At 57.4% G+C, this 17,956-nt stretch overlaps 1 protein-coding gene across 1 annotated transcript in view; it reads right to left on the bottom strand.

Annotated features, from left to right (window-relative positions):
- Positions 1 to 1,231: 1,231 nt before the first annotated feature.
- The window catches only part of FYCO1 (FYVE and coiled-coil domain autophagy adaptor 1), a 71,041-nt gene continuing 54,316 nt past the window's right edge, over positions 1,232 to 17,956 (bottom strand). The window contains exons 15-18 of the mRNA XM_039228053.1: positions 16,024 to 16,119; positions 11,957 to 12,167; positions 6,787 to 6,896; positions 1,232 to 5,065 (exon numbers count right to left, since the gene is read on the bottom strand). Of these exons, the coding sequence (XP_039083984.1) occupies positions 4,990 to 5,065; positions 6,787 to 6,896; positions 11,957 to 12,167; positions 16,024 to 16,119 (493 nt within the window). The 3' untranslated portion in view covers positions 1,232 to 4,989. The remainder of the gene's footprint in view (positions 5,066 to 6,786; positions 6,897 to 11,956; positions 12,168 to 16,023; positions 16,120 to 17,956) is intronic.

Raw genomic sequence — 17,956 nt, 5'->3', positions numbered from 1 at the left:
TTGGGTCATCTTGGCCTGCTCTGTGGTTTAGGCGCAGTGGGGACTTTGACGTGGAGGCCCCGGGATCCCAGCTTCAGGGGCAGTACACACGGCCATGTGTGTCTCAGCTGGTTCTCCTTCTAGCCCCCCGAGCCCATGTGGTCACCAGGTCTCTGGAGGGCTTGTTACCAAGGCTCCAGCTGCCATGTTTTGGGCATTTGGATGAACCCATCTTCCAGTACTTCGGCCTGCTCGTGGGACAGCAAGAGGCTTGACTTGAGGGCATCATTAACACAAGAGGGGGTGTGGGGGACAGGATCGAGAGACCAGCTCACCTCCATTCTCCCCACATCCCTCTCCTGGAGGCTTGCCCTTTGCCCTTCTGTGCCATGGGGGCGACAGGGGCTCCTGTCCCTGGCCAAGTCGGCCAATAGGATAGCCGACGGCCTTAGAGCTGACCAAGCATGGGGACCGACCGGTGTCCTCATTGACTCAGTAACTGCTGAGTGCTTCTGTGTCTGCCATGGTGCTCGACGCCGTGGGACTCAGGGAAAGGAAGGAGATGTAGAAGGAAACACGGTCCCTGCCCTTGAGGGAGAACATGGTTATGGTTACAGAAAGTAGAACTTATTCCTGTGTAGCTGATTAGAGAAGAGACCACATGAGAAATCTGGGGGCAGAGGGAGGGTTGCAGGAGGGAGGGAGGTGGAGGCAAGGGGGGCCGAGGGTGTTCCGTGATCCTCAGATGCGGTGGGTGGGGTGGGTGTGCTCCATCTGACCGGCCCAGGAGGGACGGGGTCCCGCCCCTCTGGCTCTGCGGCAGGTTCCTGCTGACTCAGCAGGAGCAGGCGTTGTTCCGGTGGGAACGTGACTCCTTCCTCTGCCAGCTGCCTTGGTCTTGCCCAGCTTTGTGCCACAGGTCGACTGGGCATGGTTTTAGGGCATCTGTGACCTTCCCTCCTTCCCCACACTGTTCTGGTAGCTCAGCCTGGCAGAGAGCAGTGGGGCCGGCAGGATACCTTGGCTCCAGCAGGTCTGAACACTGACCTCACGGTAGACGGGGCAGGAGCACCCAGATGCCAGGCTGCACGGCCACCCTCTCAGAACATCTGGTGGCTCGAGCCCTTCTGAAAAGCTGGGGCGCAAGCCGAAGCTCTAGCCCCCCGTAGGGTGACTCCGCCCCCAGTCCGGTCTGGGTGGCTTCATTGCTCGTCTCAGGTCCCAGTGTAAGGAAAGACAACGCGCCTCCCCATGTCATAGTGCTTGCTTTATTTAAATCCTGAGGTTAGAAATACAACAGATCCAAATGGTGCCGCAGATGCTATAAAGGTGCATGTTGTGGGATACAAAAGTTTCTCACCCCCCCCCCCCCACTGTGCAGGTGGGGCGCTGGTGATTTGATGTGCTTCTGGGTAGTTCTTTGGCAGGTGGGAACGCAATGGGCTCCCAGACCCACTATCCTGTAAGGCCTCAAGAATGGAGGATTAGTCAATTAAAGTGCAATTCAGATTTGGAAGCCACCCAGCCAAGGCTGACGTCACTCTGCAGCCCCCAGAGGCAGGGGTGTCTCTGGGTAACACTTGTCCTAAGGTTCCGGAAACCTACGTATCAGCGCCATCTCCTGAAATTTAGAGACTTTACTAGTTTTTCAAAAGCCATTACGAGGAAGAGGTATGATTAACTCTGTCTTTCCCATTTCTTGGAAGAATCACAACACAACGAAAAAAACCCTTACCCAAGTCTCCACTAAAAAGTGCCTTTCAGGGTAAGTGTTTTGTCAACGTGGCTTAGGGGCTCACTTCCGCACGGTGACTCCTGGTTCTCAGAATCACCGATGGCTTCTCTCTGCCTCAACTCTCAACACCTCTGAGCCAAGGATGGGATTCTCACGGGTGGTTACCAAGGTGGACCTTAAAAATGAAACTCCTAAAAAAATCTTGAAACTCAGTGGACTCTAACCAGTGTCATGTAAAACACAGAACTCTTGAGATCTCACTCCCAAATGGGGACTTCCTTTCCTTGGAGTCTAGAAGGGGCTTCCCCACCTTAGGTGAGGGGATAACTGGAGAAATTCAGAAGGACCATTCTCTTTCTTTTCCAGGTATGGTGTGTGGCTTTTCCTTTCTGCTTCTCGAACCTGGTGGGGTGTTTCAGTTGCCAGTTCCTTCTGGGGAATTTCTTTGCCTGCTCGGGGTCCAGGTGACCTGGAGTCTAGCAGGCTCCAGCCACAAGGGCTCTGCAGAGGCCACGCTTCATCCCCACACCCTTCCTTGCTATGGGGGAGTATGCCCAAGAGGCTGTGTCCTCGGGGAAGTGGCTTCTGAGACAGAGGTGAACGAGGCAGGCGGTACGAGTACTACAGGGTGGGTGACTGTTATTCAGAGAGCCGGCTGTCCAGGGGCTGCTGCTGGGTTCTTGTTTCATTTTGCATAGTGATCCGGGCTCTCAAGGAGGTCTCCTCCTGATGATTTCTAGTGTAATTGGGTTTACTGGCTGGGGCTACCACCTGCAATGGTTGTCCTTCATTGTCATCTGCGTTTTTGAAAACTACACCAACCCCCAAACCTCAGAACAAGTCGGGAGTGTGTTTAAAGTGAGAATAAAGCTATTCGTACAAGCCACACCGAAATGTGCTCTCTCTGGTTGCATAACACACAGCACACTCGAGCTCACGCGGCAAAGTAGCGAAGGAAAAGTCTGTCCAGCACAAACAATAAATAGGCTACGGAGCCAGGACGTGGCCACCGGGGGGTCGGGCGGTCCTCTGAACAGCTGCGGTCAGGGTCAGCATTCCGGGGGGCAGGAGGCTGCACACCGCCGGGGGCCCTCCTGGAGGAGCGGCTCCGGGTGGGATAAACAAGAGCCAAGTGCAGTTTTCAGCTGTTGTTGGTCCCCTGCCGGGCTGACTGACAGAGGTTCATGAGGGGGCTTGGATGGAATGTTCCAGGCCTTTCTTAGGAAATATAGGAGTCATTAGCTGCATAGGATGGTGGGGACACCATCGGCTGGCCAGCCTGTGCAGCATTCTGGGAAAGCACTCAAAACAAGGCCCCAGACTGTGCTGGGTTCTCCATTGTGAGTCTTGGTCTTGTGGGAAACGGGGGAGAGGAAGGGCTCCCAGGCGGGGTGGTTTGCTCTGGAACAGTCCTCAGGCTGTGTGGCACACTAGGGAGGGCAGGCATGAAGCTCAGGAGTCTCTGGGGGCCTGGCTGCTTCTTGCCTTGGCGCTGAGCTTGGTTAAGGCCTCGGCCCCTGGGAGTCGCTCGGGCCCCTGACAGCTTCCTGCTGCAGGCGGCTGCTCCAAGGAAAGAGCACGAGAGGTTTGTCTTTTCTCTGGGTTAATGTCTCTGGAAGGTTCTGTTCACCACCCCCCTTGCCCTGTCTAACCTGACTGCAAGCAGCCACATCCCCTGTGTAAGTGACAGCTCTCAGTCTATCGCAGAGGTTACTTCTCCCTACCCTGCACCACGAAGTCTTCTCTGCTGGCTGGTGGCTGTGGGGTCTGTGCTGGGCCTGGCCCGGGGCCCCTGACCTGTGCTCAAGCTCTCACCTGACAAACAGGCCTGGTTGGCCTCTGTCTGGCGTGGCTTGCCTGGTCACCAGGCCCGCTGGGGGATGGGCGGGCCCAGCGCTCTCCCTCAGATCCCTGGCCGAAGCAGGCGCCTCATCAGATGCCCTGCTCACCTGCAGAAGTGTCTGAGCCCTGACCTGGGGCTCTGGCCTCTGTGACCCAGGCACAGAGAGCCTATCACAGGTGAGCTCTGTGTGGTGGGGAAGAAAAGGGCCACGGACAGCAGGAAGGTTATCTCCTTCTAGGAAAAGGATTCATCAGCCCCAAGGGGGCATGGCTCCTGGGTGTCACGTGGAGGCTGAGCCATAGGGAGTGGGCCAACGGGGTGCTGGGAGCAGGCGGGTGGGAAGTGGGGGCCAAGGAGTGAAGTCACGGCAGATTCACGAATGACGCCTGTCACGCCCTGGTTACCAAAGACCTTTGTGAAGGAGGCCCCCATGTTTGAAAGTGGTTCTTACCCTGATTGTGGTCATTAGTAAGTGCGCCTGAAGGTGAGGTGGAAGCTCTTGTTTATACAAAGACAGCCCATCCGCTGAGCAGCGCGTCCAAGGCGCCATGTGTCAGGCTGTCGGTGTTAGCCTCTTAGCTGGCCTTCGGGCTCCAGCCGCCCGTGTGGGGACAGTGCCACAGGGTGCATCCTCAGTGGGGTGGCTTCTGATTTTTAGGACTCTGTTTGGAACTACTGAGGGCCTGCCTGAGTGAAGGGCCTTGTGCGAGGACAGAACTTTGCAGACAAGGGCCAGGAAGAAAGTGCAGCTCAAGGCCTGTCCAAAACAGTTGAGTTTGGAGCAGCCCCAATTTTACTGGGGCAGGAAGGGACAGAGGCATGATGGGAAGAGGCTGGAGGGAGTTTTAGGGGGACCCCAGGCGCCCTGACTCTCAGCATGGCCCTGTGGCCTCCTTTTCCTGGGAGGACCGAGGGCCTCACGGCCTGAGGACTCACAGGGTCTGGCCGGGACATCCCAACCCGTGGTCACCCAGGACGCCGGCCTCCCGCTGGGCAGAGTGGGGCCTTTCTCTCCACGGGGCACAAGTTGGGATCAGAGACTCTGGCCTGTGCAACTGTCCACGGGAGGCCTGGAGCCAGCTGTGGCTCCGGGAGAGGCCGATGGTCTCCTGAGGGTTAGAACCTTTGGCAGAGTGTCCCTGTGGGTGTGAGGACAGTTGGGTCCCTAATCACTGGAAGTGCTGCTTGAGCCCTTCAAAGCCATGGAGGCTGAGCGTGACGGTGCGTAGTGCTGAGTACACAGTGCTCCGGGCACAGCAGCTCTGAGGGGCGGCCGGGGACCTGTCTCCCAGAGCTGCGGTCGCTTAGCTTCGGAGCCACTGCCTTTTTTTTTTTTTTCTTTTCTTTTCTTTTTAGTGCTTTATGTGACAGGTGAGTGACAGTAGTGTTTCCTGCGGATAAAGTGAAACTACTGGACTCCAGGTGCTTGAGGCTACGGGAAATCACTTCCATCGTAGATCACAGGCCTGTCAACCGTCAAGTGATAAAACACTTTCTTGGAGACAAACCTGAGGAAACAGAAGTGGAAAAGGAGGGTGTTACTCAGAGAGATGCCGAAACCCGAGGGCAGCGGCTACCCCTGTGGTGACCCAGCTGGTTGTGCGTGCTGGCCAGGGAGAGGGGCCGTGTGGGGAGGCCTGAGCCCCTCACCCTGTTTCCGGTCTGGCAGGCAGAGTTCTCCCCGGACAGAGCAAAGTGCCCAGGGGTCCCTGGACGTCAGCACTGACTGCCTTGGGGCCTGGGTGCAGAAGAGGCCCGGGTTTGCTGCTCTGAAGCTGCTGGGGGGCGGGGGGGGGGAGGGCGCGGGGGCTGCAGGGGGGCAGACACTGAGAAGAGTCTCCGGGGGAGGGGAGCATGGTTTCAGCCCCACCGGGCCCCTGAATGTGTGCTGCCGTCCGCGGCCCACAGAGGGAAGAGCAGGCCCGTGCCTGGCTGGCCTGCACCCACTCTCTTAGCCGCCGCCCCGCCCTGCAGCCCTGTGGGGGGCTGGGGCCCACGGCTGCTCGGAGCCCGAAGGCCACTCTCAGGAAATGCTGGGCCTATGCCCATGAGTCCTACTCAAGGTGTGTGTGTGTGTGTTTTCACGGGGGCATGCGGGGGCGGGGCGGGGGGAAGCTCCTATCCTTAGCCTCTCATGTGGTGGACACCGTTGGCCACAAGCCCTGAAGTTGAGGGCATAAAGGTGGTGAGGGCTGGCGTGGCTCTCTTCTAGAATATGCCCTCTAGTCATTCTGAAAGCCAAGGGGGCTGGGAAGGGTGCCCTGTGGGGGTACATGGCTGCTCACGCAGGCCCTACTCGCAGAGGACGTGGCTGGTGCTGGCCAGGCAGGCCTCCTCAATGAGGCGGCCCCAACAAGGGCTCATGCTGAAGCCTGAGGACACAGAAGGGATGGGTGCCGGCAATCTTAACCACCCCCGTCTCCCGTCGCCATGACGTGGGGGCCCTGGCGCACGGCACAGGCCTCGCCAACGCGCTCCCCTCCTCCACTTCCTTCCTCGGCCGCCCCTCCGGCCCGTGTCCCTACCTCCCCAGCTTCCTGCCCCCAGCCCTTCACTCCTGACCCATATCTGGTGCTCTGACACAGTGCTTCCCAGAGACGGCACACGCTGCTCCCTCTGCCATGATGAGCAGGCCCAGGGGCTCCTCCTCGGAGCTCTAGTCCTGGCCTTCATTTCCCTCTTGCCTGTCCGTTCGTCCATCCGTCCATCCATTCATCCTTCCTTCCTTCCACGGTTTCCACTGAGCCCCTTCTCTGGGTTACGCAGCATGAGCCAGGACACCCGTGAGAGGTAGGAGGGTGTATGGCTGAGTCCAGAGCCTGGCGACAGGCCCTCTGGGTTCCCACTCAGCTCCATTGCTACCAGCTGTGTGACCTGGGAGTGTCACTGTTGCCCGTCTGGTCCTCAGTCCCTTAGCAGCACCGTGAGGAGAACGTGGTCGCTCTGACACGGGGGCGTGGTTGGGCTTAAGTGAGTCCGTAAGGGCGGAGGTCTGAGAACCACCTCCCGTGTGCTAAGACCCTGTCAGTACCAGCCTGTGTTTTATAAACTCTGTAACAGACCCTAGACCACTGCTGTATAGGGGTCTAAGGTAAACAAAACAAAACAAAAACAAACTATTAATAATAAATTACTGACAAGTAAATAGCCTCTTTTAAACGCCCACGTCTGTTCTGGGGGCCAGGTGGCAGGTGAGTCCTTCTGGATGCTAATGAACGAGCATCCCTACCTGGAAAAGGTGTTGTCGAAGATGAGCATGTAGATGCCCGGCGTGCGGACCTTGAGCTGGCCTTGGATGTTCTCCTTGTGGGAGCTGCACCGTGTCGTGGGGATGAGGACCTGGGAGGGACAGCAGATGAGGAAAAGTGTCGGGGAAGCCGAGAGGGCCTCAGGGTCCCCCGGGCAGACCCTGCGTTCTGGGGAGGGGACCAGGCCTAGGGAGGCTAGGCGCCCCGTCTGAGGCGGCAGTGGAGCGAGGCTGGGGCTGGGGTCAGCCCAGGAGCGGCGAGCTGTCTTCCACGCGCCCTGCGTTTGTTGATGATCTGTGTCAGGGAAGAGGCTGTGAGCATGAGTCTCACCCAGAATTGTGAACTACTCGGCACCCCAAAGGGGTGGTCCCAGCCTCCTCTGACCATAGGCAGTGCCAGAACGTTCCACATGTGGAGGACCACTCCTTTTCTCGGTTCAGGAAGCTGGGACTTACTGGAGGAGACGTCCACATGCCTGGCTGGCTCCTACTGGACCGAGAGCTGCCCCGGGGTCAGGTGAGCCCCACAATTGCCCCAGGTCTCCACTTGGAGAGGAGAACAGCCAGATGGGAGAATGGAAAACAAAGAGTAAGATGACAGACTCAAACCCATAATGGGCTGCTCTATAAGCCCATTAAATATAAATAGTCTAAACATCCCAATTAAAACGCAAAGATTACCAGGTTGACCCCACCCCATCATGTCTATGAGAAAAGACAACTTAAATGTAAAGATGCAGACATGTTGCAAATAAAAGGATGTAAAAAGATATATGGTGGTAGCACTAACCAAGAGAAGGCTGAATTGACTGCTTTAGTATCAGACGAAAGAGATTTTATATCAAGGGAGGTGGCCAGGGATAGTTTCCTAATGATAAAGATGTTACTGCATCAAGAGGATGGGCTGAATCCTTAACATTTATGCCCCTGATGACCGAGCTTCAAAACACATGAAGCAAAAAGCGTTGAAGCACAAGGAGAAATAGGTAAATTCACAATTACAGTTGTATATTTCAATGCCCTCAATAATTGACAGAATAAAAGACAGGAGCTCAGTAAGGAGATAGAAGACTTGAAGAACAGGACCAACTAACAATCCAACTGACACTTATGGAACACCCCACCGGACCACGGCAGAACGCACCTTCTCTCTTGGGTGCACGGGGAATACACAGTACGCCATTAAAAAAAAAAACCAAACCAAACACCCCATATTTAAAAGGATTCAAGTTCTACACAGTTGGTTTTCTGCCTGCAATGGACTTAAATTAGCAGTGAATAGATCTCTGGGATGCCCAGGTAGCTCAGTTGGTTAAGTGGCCTATTTCAGTTCAGGTCATGATCTCACGGTTCATGAGTTCAAGCCCTGTGTCGGGCTCTGTGCTGACAGCTCTGTGCTGACAGCTGGAGCCTGCTTTGGATTCTGTGTCTCCCTCTCTCTCTGCCTCTCCCCTGCTCACACTCTGTCTCTCTGTCTCTCAAAAATAAATAAACATTAAAAAAAATTTTTTTTGAAGAGAGTGAATAGATCTCTAGAAAATACTAAAATATTTATAAGCTAATTATCACACTTTTAAATGACCTTTGGGTCAGAAAGAAATAAAAAATCAAATGGGAGATCCCAAAGGCGTGGGAGAGAGCGTGCACAGCGGGTTCCGGACGCCGTAGTACATTTGCTCTGGCTGGGCGCTGCTGGCGGTGAGAGAGTAGGAAGGGCCCAAGACAAACCTGGACGGGACAAAGATGCATGAGGACCTACTGTGTGTAGGCTCTGGGGCGGCCACTTCTGTGCATGGTCTCATCGAGTTCCATTAATGGTCTCTCGTACTCTAGTCCCACCGGGCACTGAGAATTCTGGGAGGCTGAGAGGTTGGGTCCGCCTCTGTGGCCCGAAACCTGACAATTCCGAGCCTGGATATTCCGGCAAGTGCAGGCAGGCAGGAGCCGCCGGACAGGAAGGCTTGCTGTTTATACAGGGGTGCCTGGGCGCCCTCACCTCAACCTCAGCATTTACTACCTTGACTGCAAAACAACAACTGAGGGCTCGTTAGGCGCTAAAAGTTCCTATTCTGTCGACTTTTGACACATCTCAATTCCTGTCTTCCCACCATGGTCAAAATCTATGAGATTTTCTTTGGTGACAGGGCTCATGCAGCTGCAGTGACAGTGACAGGAAGACGATGGGGAGGGGTGGGGGATGGGTCTCTGAAATAAACCCCAGCCAGGTCTCTGCAGTGTGAGCTCTGGGGCGCTGCCCACCAGCCGCCAGTGCCTGGGTGGCCGTGCCCCGATTTACACCATGTGTCTGCCAGACAGCCCAGGTGGGTTTCATTTATATTTGGATGCGGCCCGGGGCTCCTGTGCAAAGCAAGGGTTCTAGGCTAAATGGAAGAAGTGAGTCACAAAAGCCACGTTGGTGGTTGCTGGGGGCGTGGAGGTCCGGGAGTGACTGGCCGTGAGTGGTTTCCTCTGGAGGGATCAGAGTGGCGACGGCCACATAAGCTGTAATACGCTGTATACTTTAATGGGTCCACTGTTTGGTATATGAACTAGGTCGCAATAAAGCTGTCTAAAAAATACCGCGTCAAGTGTCTGTGCCCCCAGTGCCTGTTCCTCCCCTGGCTCTCTGTGGCCCCAGGGGACTCGGCAGCCTGTCGAGTTTCTCTGGTCAAACATGGGTCCCCTGTCCAGAGAGAGGGCAGGGCCTAGGTCCTGTGTCCTGCTCTGTCCCCAAGCTTCAAGACAGTGGTCAGCACACAGGCAGCCTCAAGTCCTTGGTCTACTGTTTCTCTGGTCAAGCGTCTTCCCAACTTCACAGCCTCTAATCTCAGTGCTGAGGCATGACCTTGACCTTGACCATGGAAGCACTCTGGAGTGGAGGGGGTGGGGGGTGGGGCAGTGTCTGCTTCGGGCTGCCAGAGATGGCGCTGGCCTTGGGCTGTGTGGCCCCCTGTACCAGGGCGCATCTCCCGGTGTGTCCCAAGGCCTCCTCCCGGATCACTGCCCCCCAGGTGCCCGCCCACCCCCACCATGACACACTCCGCCTGGAATCTCGGTTGTCTGTTCCCTAGGGTCTCCCTCCTGAAGGGCGGACCTCATGGTGTCCCTTCTCAGTCTCTAACTCTGACAGGTGCGACACAGCACGGGGCTCAGCAGGAGCTCAAGAGGTGGCTGTAAGCAGGCTCCCGAGTCCCTCATGTCTACACTCCATAGTCACACCTCTGGGTGCTGCTGTTTGCCCTGGACCCCAGGGTTGGTCAGGGGAGTCAGGGGATCCCAGGGGGAGTCCCCCAGACAGCCGCTGAGGACGCGCACCTGGAAACAGGCTCTCAGGCCGATATCTGTTCAGGGGGCCTGGGGCAGAAATGACAGCAGCCCCACAGCAGGCTCCTGAAGGCAGGCAGCCTGGAAAGCCCTTCTCGCTCGCCCGGTACATGGGCTCCTTCCGCCCCCTGGCGTCCACTCTGGGAAGCACACGGTAGTCCTGCTGCCCAGAGGTCACTGGCAGCCAGAGACGCGGTGGAAGCTTCCTCTAGGCCCCCACGCAGACCTCCCAGGGCCATGAGGGCTGGGCGGCTGGGCAAGGGGAGAGGCCCACGGCTCGGCCACGCGTGGACAGGCGGAATGGCAAAGGCCTGGACACTGGATTTAGCCCCTTCCCCCGTCCCTGCCACAAACACCAGTGGTGTCTAATGCGGGCGGATGTGGTGGGGTGCCTGGTAGGTGTTGGGGCTGGTGAGAACGAACGGCCGAGCTGCCGGAGGCGAGCTAGTGTAGAGCTGACAGGCAGGCCGGCTACGCTGTGGCCTAACGTCCTGCCCTCAGTGACCTCATCTGCCAACGAGGCCTGAGGCCCGCGTGTGGTCTGCGGTCTGCGGGGCAGGGTCTGCGCCTGCTCCCGGGCTGCCAGCCCCAGTGCCGCCTGGGTGCAGGCTCGGGACCCCAGGGACAGAGGGTTCCAAGCTCGGAACACGGCCATGAGCTCCCTGGAGGGAAAGGGGGGGGCAGAGCGGCTCCTGGAGGAGAACGAACACGAGACTCCACGGAGCGAGGGCAACGCAAGGAGGCTGGAACGGAGCCGCAGGAGTGAACCTGAGGAGGGGCGGGACTGACAGCACCGCCTCTGTGACGAGCCGGACGGGACAGCAAGACGACAGACGTGCGCTCCTGCACGTGGCTGCATGCCAGGCGAGCCTGCCCTCTTCCAGCTCCGGGCCCGCACCCTGCTCCTCGCCGGGTCCCCCCCCAGCCAGCGCCCCGCATACTGGGGGGGCTCGTGGATCTTCCCACACTGGATCTTCCCACACAGTCACCCCCGCCCTTCTCGCCACGGCTGGCACGCGGGAGCTTCTGCACGGAATAGCCACCGAGCCCTCGGCCCGCCTGACCGTCCTCACCAGTCCCCCCCACAGCGTGTCCCACGGGACAGGCGTTTCTGCCCAAACCAGCCCCTCCCCCCAGGCCACGTCAGCCCCCCGCGGAGTCCGGGCTCTGGATCACCCTCCCCATCCTTCTCTTCTGGCTCCCAACCCCTTGAGCTAGGCTCGCCGGACGTACCCGCGGACGCCTGTGTGCACACCCCGCCACCCCCCGTGAATTCTGACCCAGTGGCGTGGCCAAAGTCGCAGGGGCGGGTGTTTCTAGAGGGTGGACAACACCGAGGCCCGTGGGCCAGGCCATCCCCAGTGTGCCACGCTTAGAGTGTCTCGGGATCTGCCACCAAGATTTCAAGCCCCACTCACCACCCAAGGGACATGACGGCTAGGTGTCTCTGGCAAGGTCTCTGAGGTGAGATGCCCAACGCCCCAAGCCCACGACCTCCCCCATGGAGCCCTCCCCTCGCTCTGCACTGCTCTGTGAAACAACGATCCTTAGGTTGGCTCACACGCCTGTACGCCTCGAAATTTCACCCACTGCCCTGGCCCAGGGTCAGACCGAGACGTCTGGCAGAGGAGCAGCCGTCAGATGTCTGAACGCAGTGCTCCAGGGCCTCCGAGATCCTCCCTTCCCAAGCTGGCCAAGTGCGGCACTCTGCCTGCCCTGTGGGACGCGGCCCGGACGGCTCTCCCCACTCTGTCCCTGGCCCTCTCGCTCCAGGTGAGGCCTGCACAGCGGAGGGCGCGGGAGCCCACTAGCGGACAGCCGGCCTCACCTTACACTGGTCAAGCGGTGTGTCCTCGGCCTCCCGGAAGACGACGCTGAAGGAGATGCTCTTGGGGTCGGAGGAGAAGACCCAGCTGATGGTGAGGCCCGCCTCGGCCACGGTGATGGGGATGACGCTGTAGGTGCTGGACCTCACGAACAGCTCCCTGTTGCTCTCCCCGAAGCTGGCGATCTCCTCCACCGTCAGGGGTAATTTTATCCTATAGAATCCAAAGGCGGAGAGGGCCCCGATCGCACGCGCAAAGTGCCCGAGTCCACTGGCCAGCTCGTCTGTGGCTCAGAGGCCCCTGGGAGGACAAGGCCTGGCTACCCTTGACCAACACGCTTACATACGGGAGAAACCTGGACACACAGCGTGTGTTCCTTCCCTAGGCTCCGGGGCCACTAGGGAAGCAGGCGCTCACAACCCTGGCTGCCTGCGAGCCTGTGGCAGAGGAGCACGGCCCACGGCCGGGAAGCGGGTGCAGAGGCCCGGGCTTCTGGGGCTTTCCCGGGCCCGCCCTGCTGCCCAGCCGTCCCGCCCCCTCCTGATCCTGCTGACGCGCGCCCGTTAGAAACCTGCCGCCCTCTGGAAATCTGGGGCCTGCAGCAAAATCGCAAGGGGGCACCCTGACTTCTTAAATGCAGCTGTCCCAGATTCTTTACCCCGCAGAGGCGGCAGGGTGGGGAGATGGCCTCGGGGCCACAGGCTTCCCGGGGGCGGTGTCCCTGGTTCTGACGCTCGCCTGCTGGACAGCAGCCACTTCGGGAAGTTCAAAGGTTTAGTGACAGCGAGCTCCTCGGGTTCTGGGGTCCTGTGCGGGGCCCAGAGTGTGGTGCCAGAGGGACCTGGGTTCCGGTACCTGCCTCGCTTCCCGTCTGCTGCTTCCCTTTCCCACTCCTGAGCCTCAGTGTCCTCATCTGCGAAAAGGGACAACCAGGCCTGCCTGCTGACGGGTGTGGGGTGAACTTGGCCTGAGGGGGGGTACTGCTCCCCGATGCTGCCTGTTTCCCAGCTCAGCGGCGCCCCCTCCTGGCCCGTGCAAGCCAGGAGGCAGCATGTGAGCCCGCGACGTGGGGACACGGCCTCCAGTGCTGAGCTAACACCGCGACAGGGCCTCGGGCAAGCCTCATCTCCTGTGAGTGGGAAGGTGGCAGCCACTGTGTGGCCGTGAGTGGGGAGGTTGCGGCCACTACGTGTGGGGCTCTCTGTTCGCAGGCTTCACGTGCTATCACCACGGCCACATGAGGAAGCAGGACGCTGCCGCTGACATGAAGCCGACGTTTGAACAGATGAAGAAACTTGGTCCAGACCCACACAGCTCTGAGAGGAAGCCATTACCTGTCCCTCTACCAAACTGCCTTTCATGGCGAAAATATATCACCATTGCCCCCTCAAGAGGCAGCGGTGGAAACTAAAGCTCAGAGAGGTTAGGTAACTCGCCCCAGACTGCACAGCAACTAAGTCACGGGAGCTGAGAGTTCTCTCTGCCTTCAGAGCTGTGGAGATGGATGGAAATATTCCCGCAAGCTATGCTAATGAGAAGGGCAATCAAGGATCAAAAGACCCAAAATGTGGGGAACCCAGGGGGCTCAGTCGGTTAAGGGGCCGACTCTTGGTTTCAGCTCAGGTCACGATCTCGTGGTTTCGTGAGTTCGAGCCCCATGTCAGGCACTGTGCTGACCGTGTGGAGTCTGCTTGGGATTCTCTGTCTCCCTTTCTCTCTCTGCCCCTCCCTGACTTGTGCTGTCTCTCTCAAAAATAAATAAACTAACTTAAAAAAACAAAACCCAAAATGCTCCACAGAACGGCTCTGACAGAAGTCATTCCCCTTCTGTGAAGATGAAATTCCATGTGAGGTTTTTCCAGGTGTTAATTTAAGGTTAGCTTCTAACTATGGAACAAAAAGCCTTGTCCGACACTTACAGGCTTTAGGAATCGGCGAGCAGCTGGAGGGCTCCACTGTGGAAAAGAGGCCTTTCTTGTACAGGGGAAACCTCAATGCCCGGCCCTGGGATCAGCCACCCAGACAGGACACCCCGCCAGTGCTGGCCTGCTTTATACTTTTCTGCTCCAGAATTCTTCCTTTGCACCCAGTCATTCAGATTGTGCTTCTAGCCTTTTTTTTGTTGTTGTTTTTTTTAACCTTTCCAGACTTTGTCTGTTCACTGAGAGGACAACCCTCAGTCTCCCCAAAGGAGAGGCGAGTGAAAACACATCTGTGTCCAATATAATCTTAGATCAAAGGAGCCCATTGTCTACAGGACTCACATCATAAATGTAAGTTCTAGTAGTCTCCCTACCTCTGTGGTCACTTCTCCATAGTCATTCCCCACACGGCAACTAGAATGATTTTTCAAATGTAAATTAGATGAAGTGATTCCTCCATTTCAAACCTCAGTTTGGGGCTCCTATTTTTCCGAGATTAAAAGCTAAAGCCCTGACAAGGGTCAACAAGGCCTAATGTGACATGGGCTCCCTCCCTCTCTGACTCTGTTTCTCTCGCTCTCCCTGCTTCAGCCACACTGGCCCTTTCCCTGTTCCTTGCATGTGCCAGACTCCATCTTGCCCCAGGACCTTTGCACCGACGGTTCCCTCTGCCTGAATGCTGTTCCCTCCTATAGCTGAATGGCAACTCCTTCAAGTCTTCTTACCTTCTTAGTTCCACTGTATTTAAAATGACAAATTCCACCCTGACCCCCATCCTACCTTCTGTTTCTGTTCCGCAGCAAACACCACCATGTAACACATTATGTAACTCACTTATTTACTTAGGCTAGGTGTCTACCAACCCCTGCTGGAATGTAAGCTAAACAGGGAGGCTTTGCTCTGGTCACTGATGTACTCCAAGGACCTAGAACGTACCTGGCGCCTAGTAGGTGCTGAATAAATATCCGTGAGTGAGTGAGTGAGTAAGGGACTCTATGCAATGACTTATGCAGCCATTAGGCACGTCACACAAGAATACAATACATGAAAATACTCACTCAGTGTTGGGTTTTAAGATAGTAAAATAAGATGTAGAGTATCTGTGTTGAAACGTGACATACCTGTGTATTTTTAAGAACCGGAAGGCTATCCCCCTAGGCTTGCTTGTGTCTATTTTCCTATTTTCTACAATGAAAGTGTATTGCTCTTATAGTGAGAAAACATACAAAGTTATTTTCAAAAGAGAAGAGCACAGGGCATGGGAGTGAGAAAGGGATGCTCTAAGCGGGGTGGGGAACTTCTGAGGGGGAGGGAACTGTTCTCTGTCTTCACTGGGGTCACACGGGGCTGAATCACTGTTCTTTTCCGGACCTACATTCCCTCTTCGGCAGAACCGGGGCCCAGAGCCGGGTGGGCACTGAGGCCCCCGGGATAATATAAACCACTGGCTGCACCTGGCACGGGGCCTGGCGGGATGGTGGATTACAGTGTACTGTGTGTCAAAGTCTAAGCACTGCACGCCTAAAGGGGGAACTTTACACTCTATAAATTGTACTTTAAAAAAAATCACAGGGGCGCCTGGGTGGCTCAGTCGATTCAGCGTCTGACTTCGGCTCAGGTTATGATCTCAGGGTTCATGGGTTTGAGCCCTGCGTTGGGCTCTGTGCTGACAGCTCAGAGCCTGGAGCCTGCTTCAGATTCTATATCTTCCTCTCTCTCTGATCCTTCCCTGCTCATGCTGTCTCTCTCTCTCTCTCTCTCTCTCAGAAATAAAACATTAAAAAAAAAAATCACAGACTGGGGCACCTGGGTGGCTCAGTCGGTCACACATCTGACTTTGGCTCAGCTCACGATCTTGAGGTTTGTGGGCTCGAGCCCTGCGTCGGGCTCTGTGCTGACAGCTCGGAGCCTGGAGCTGCTTCGGATTCTGCATCTCCCCCTCTACTGGCCCCTCCCCCACTGATGTGCTGTCTCTCAAAAACAAGTAAACATTAAAAAAAATTAACTGAGAGACTGAAAGCCATCGTCGGTGCCGAGTTAGCCCCTGGGATGCCCCCGGCTCTGGCACTGGAGGGGCCGGGGCTCCCCCTTTGGTGCTCCTGCCCACAGACCCCCTGGGAGGTCCCACTCGGGGACCTGTCACTCACATCAGTTCCCCAGACTTCAGCAAGCAGATCTCAGCATCCTGCCCCAACGGCATGCCTTCCGTGTCCTCGGGGGTTAGCAGGTTTGACATGGTGTCCCTGAAACATTACACACAAGAACACAGCCATTTTAGTCATTGGTACCTGGGGATCCCACAGCCTTGGAGTCATGTGGCCCAGCTCGACTGCATGGGGTCCTTCAGTCAGAGGCCACGACAGGGGCTGCGGCAGGCTCTCCAGGTAGGGGCGAGGGGCTGAGGCCAGGCAGGCAGGATGGGGAGAAGGCAACGGGGCCGTAATGGTTTCCCTGCCATGGTTCTGGGGGGTGTGGGGAGGGGCCTCCCACAACCCAAACGGACTGCCCTCCTACCCTGCCGCCGCCAGCGCAGCCCTGGGGGTCCCCCTGGGCTGACACTTGGCCGTGAGAGCCAAGCTTGAACTTGGCCCATCTCAGAACAGGGCCAGACACCCAGGGAACGGTGGGCCAGGAGGGAGCCGTGGGGCAGAGCCATGGGCAGAGAGTGGGCCTAAGCCACATCCACGTCGCCTCTTTCCCTCACAGCCCACTCTCAGCGGCACCGAGAGCCAGTGGTGGGAGCCGCCTGGCAGTGCCTGTGGGAGACTGGGGCCAGGGGCGAGGCAGCACACACCCTCTCGTAGAGTCCACATTCTCACATAGTAAGTTCGAGGCTCTAGAAAGTCCTGCGGCAAAGTCATCTACTGGATCTAATGCCAGTGTTCCTATATCTATTCAATTGTGGGACTTTTTTGTGAAGTTTTAAATTTTATTGATCTTGAGAGAGAGAGAGAACATGAGCAGGGGAGGGGCAGAGAGAGAGGGAGGGAGAGGGAGGGAGAGAGAGAGAGAGAGAGAGAGAGAATCCCAAGCAGGCTCTGCACTGCCAGCACAGAGCCTGATGCAGGGCTCAAACTCACGAACCATGAGATCATGACCCGAGACAAAGCCAAGAGTCAGGTGCTTACCCAACTGAGCCACCTGGGTGCCTTGATCGTGGGACACTGTAAGCCCCTCCTGAACCAGGCCCCACATCCTGACTCTTGCTCACTGCTCGTCTCTGCCCGGCCCCAGCGCCCGGCCCAGCCAGGGCCCAACCAGCTGCAGTGCGCGGTTCTGCTACGAGGGAACGTATGCCCAGGACAGAACCATTTGCCCCATGGGGAGGTGTTAATACGGAGGATCTCCCACCTGGCACAGCTTCTTCCCCACATGTTGCAATAAGCCCCTTCTCAACTGCCCTGGAAGGCTCTCCCCAAATGTCTCTGGGGTGAGGTCCGTGCGCCCCAAACCACATCCCCTGGTCCCAGGGGACACTCACTCGACCTCCAAGGCCCTGAAGGCACCTGAATGAACTCAGTCCTGCCCCACCCCACCTGCTGCTGAGTGCCTGCAGGGGTCAGCCCCGGTCCGTGCTGGGGTGGGCACCACACAGGACACTGATTCGGGCATGGGCCGTGCCCCACAAACACCTCCACCTGAGACAGCTCATGTGTGTGTACACGCACACACAGCTGGAAGCGCCCTGAAGGGGGTCTCAGCATACACAGCAGCACGTGCAAGGTCACCCGCCGGCAGCAAGCATCCAGACCAAGTGCTCAGACGGCCCCCCTGCCACCACCTTCACACTCGCTTGGGCACCAAGTTCATGGCTGCACTCCAGGTGCTGGAAAACTGGCGTGCCTGGCTGATGGCGCAGTCCTGGCGCCGTGGTGGGCCACCCTCAGCCACGCCTGGGGACAGGCTCTGCAGCGTTCCCAGCCAGTCCTCGCGTTTGCCTGGGCTCAGGACCTGACCTGATACCGCCTCTGGGACATCAGAAGTTCAAGAGGACATCAGCTGGGGCTCAGAGCTCCTATCTGGAGATGGCAGTTAGCACCACTGCTTGGGAAGAGATTCTCAGCTCGTCTCTGCTCACAT

The sequence above is a fragment of the Hyaena hyaena genome, unplaced genomic scaffold (genome assembly GCF_003009895.1).
Source record: "Hyaena hyaena isolate Hyena2069 unplaced genomic scaffold, ASM300989v1 scaffold_30, whole genome shotgun sequence".
Classification (NCBI taxonomy): Eukaryota; Metazoa; Chordata; class Mammalia; order Carnivora; family Hyaenidae; genus Hyaena; species Hyaena hyaena.
Note: the sequence above shows the minus strand (reverse complement) of the source record. Positions and strands in the feature narration are given on the sequence as shown.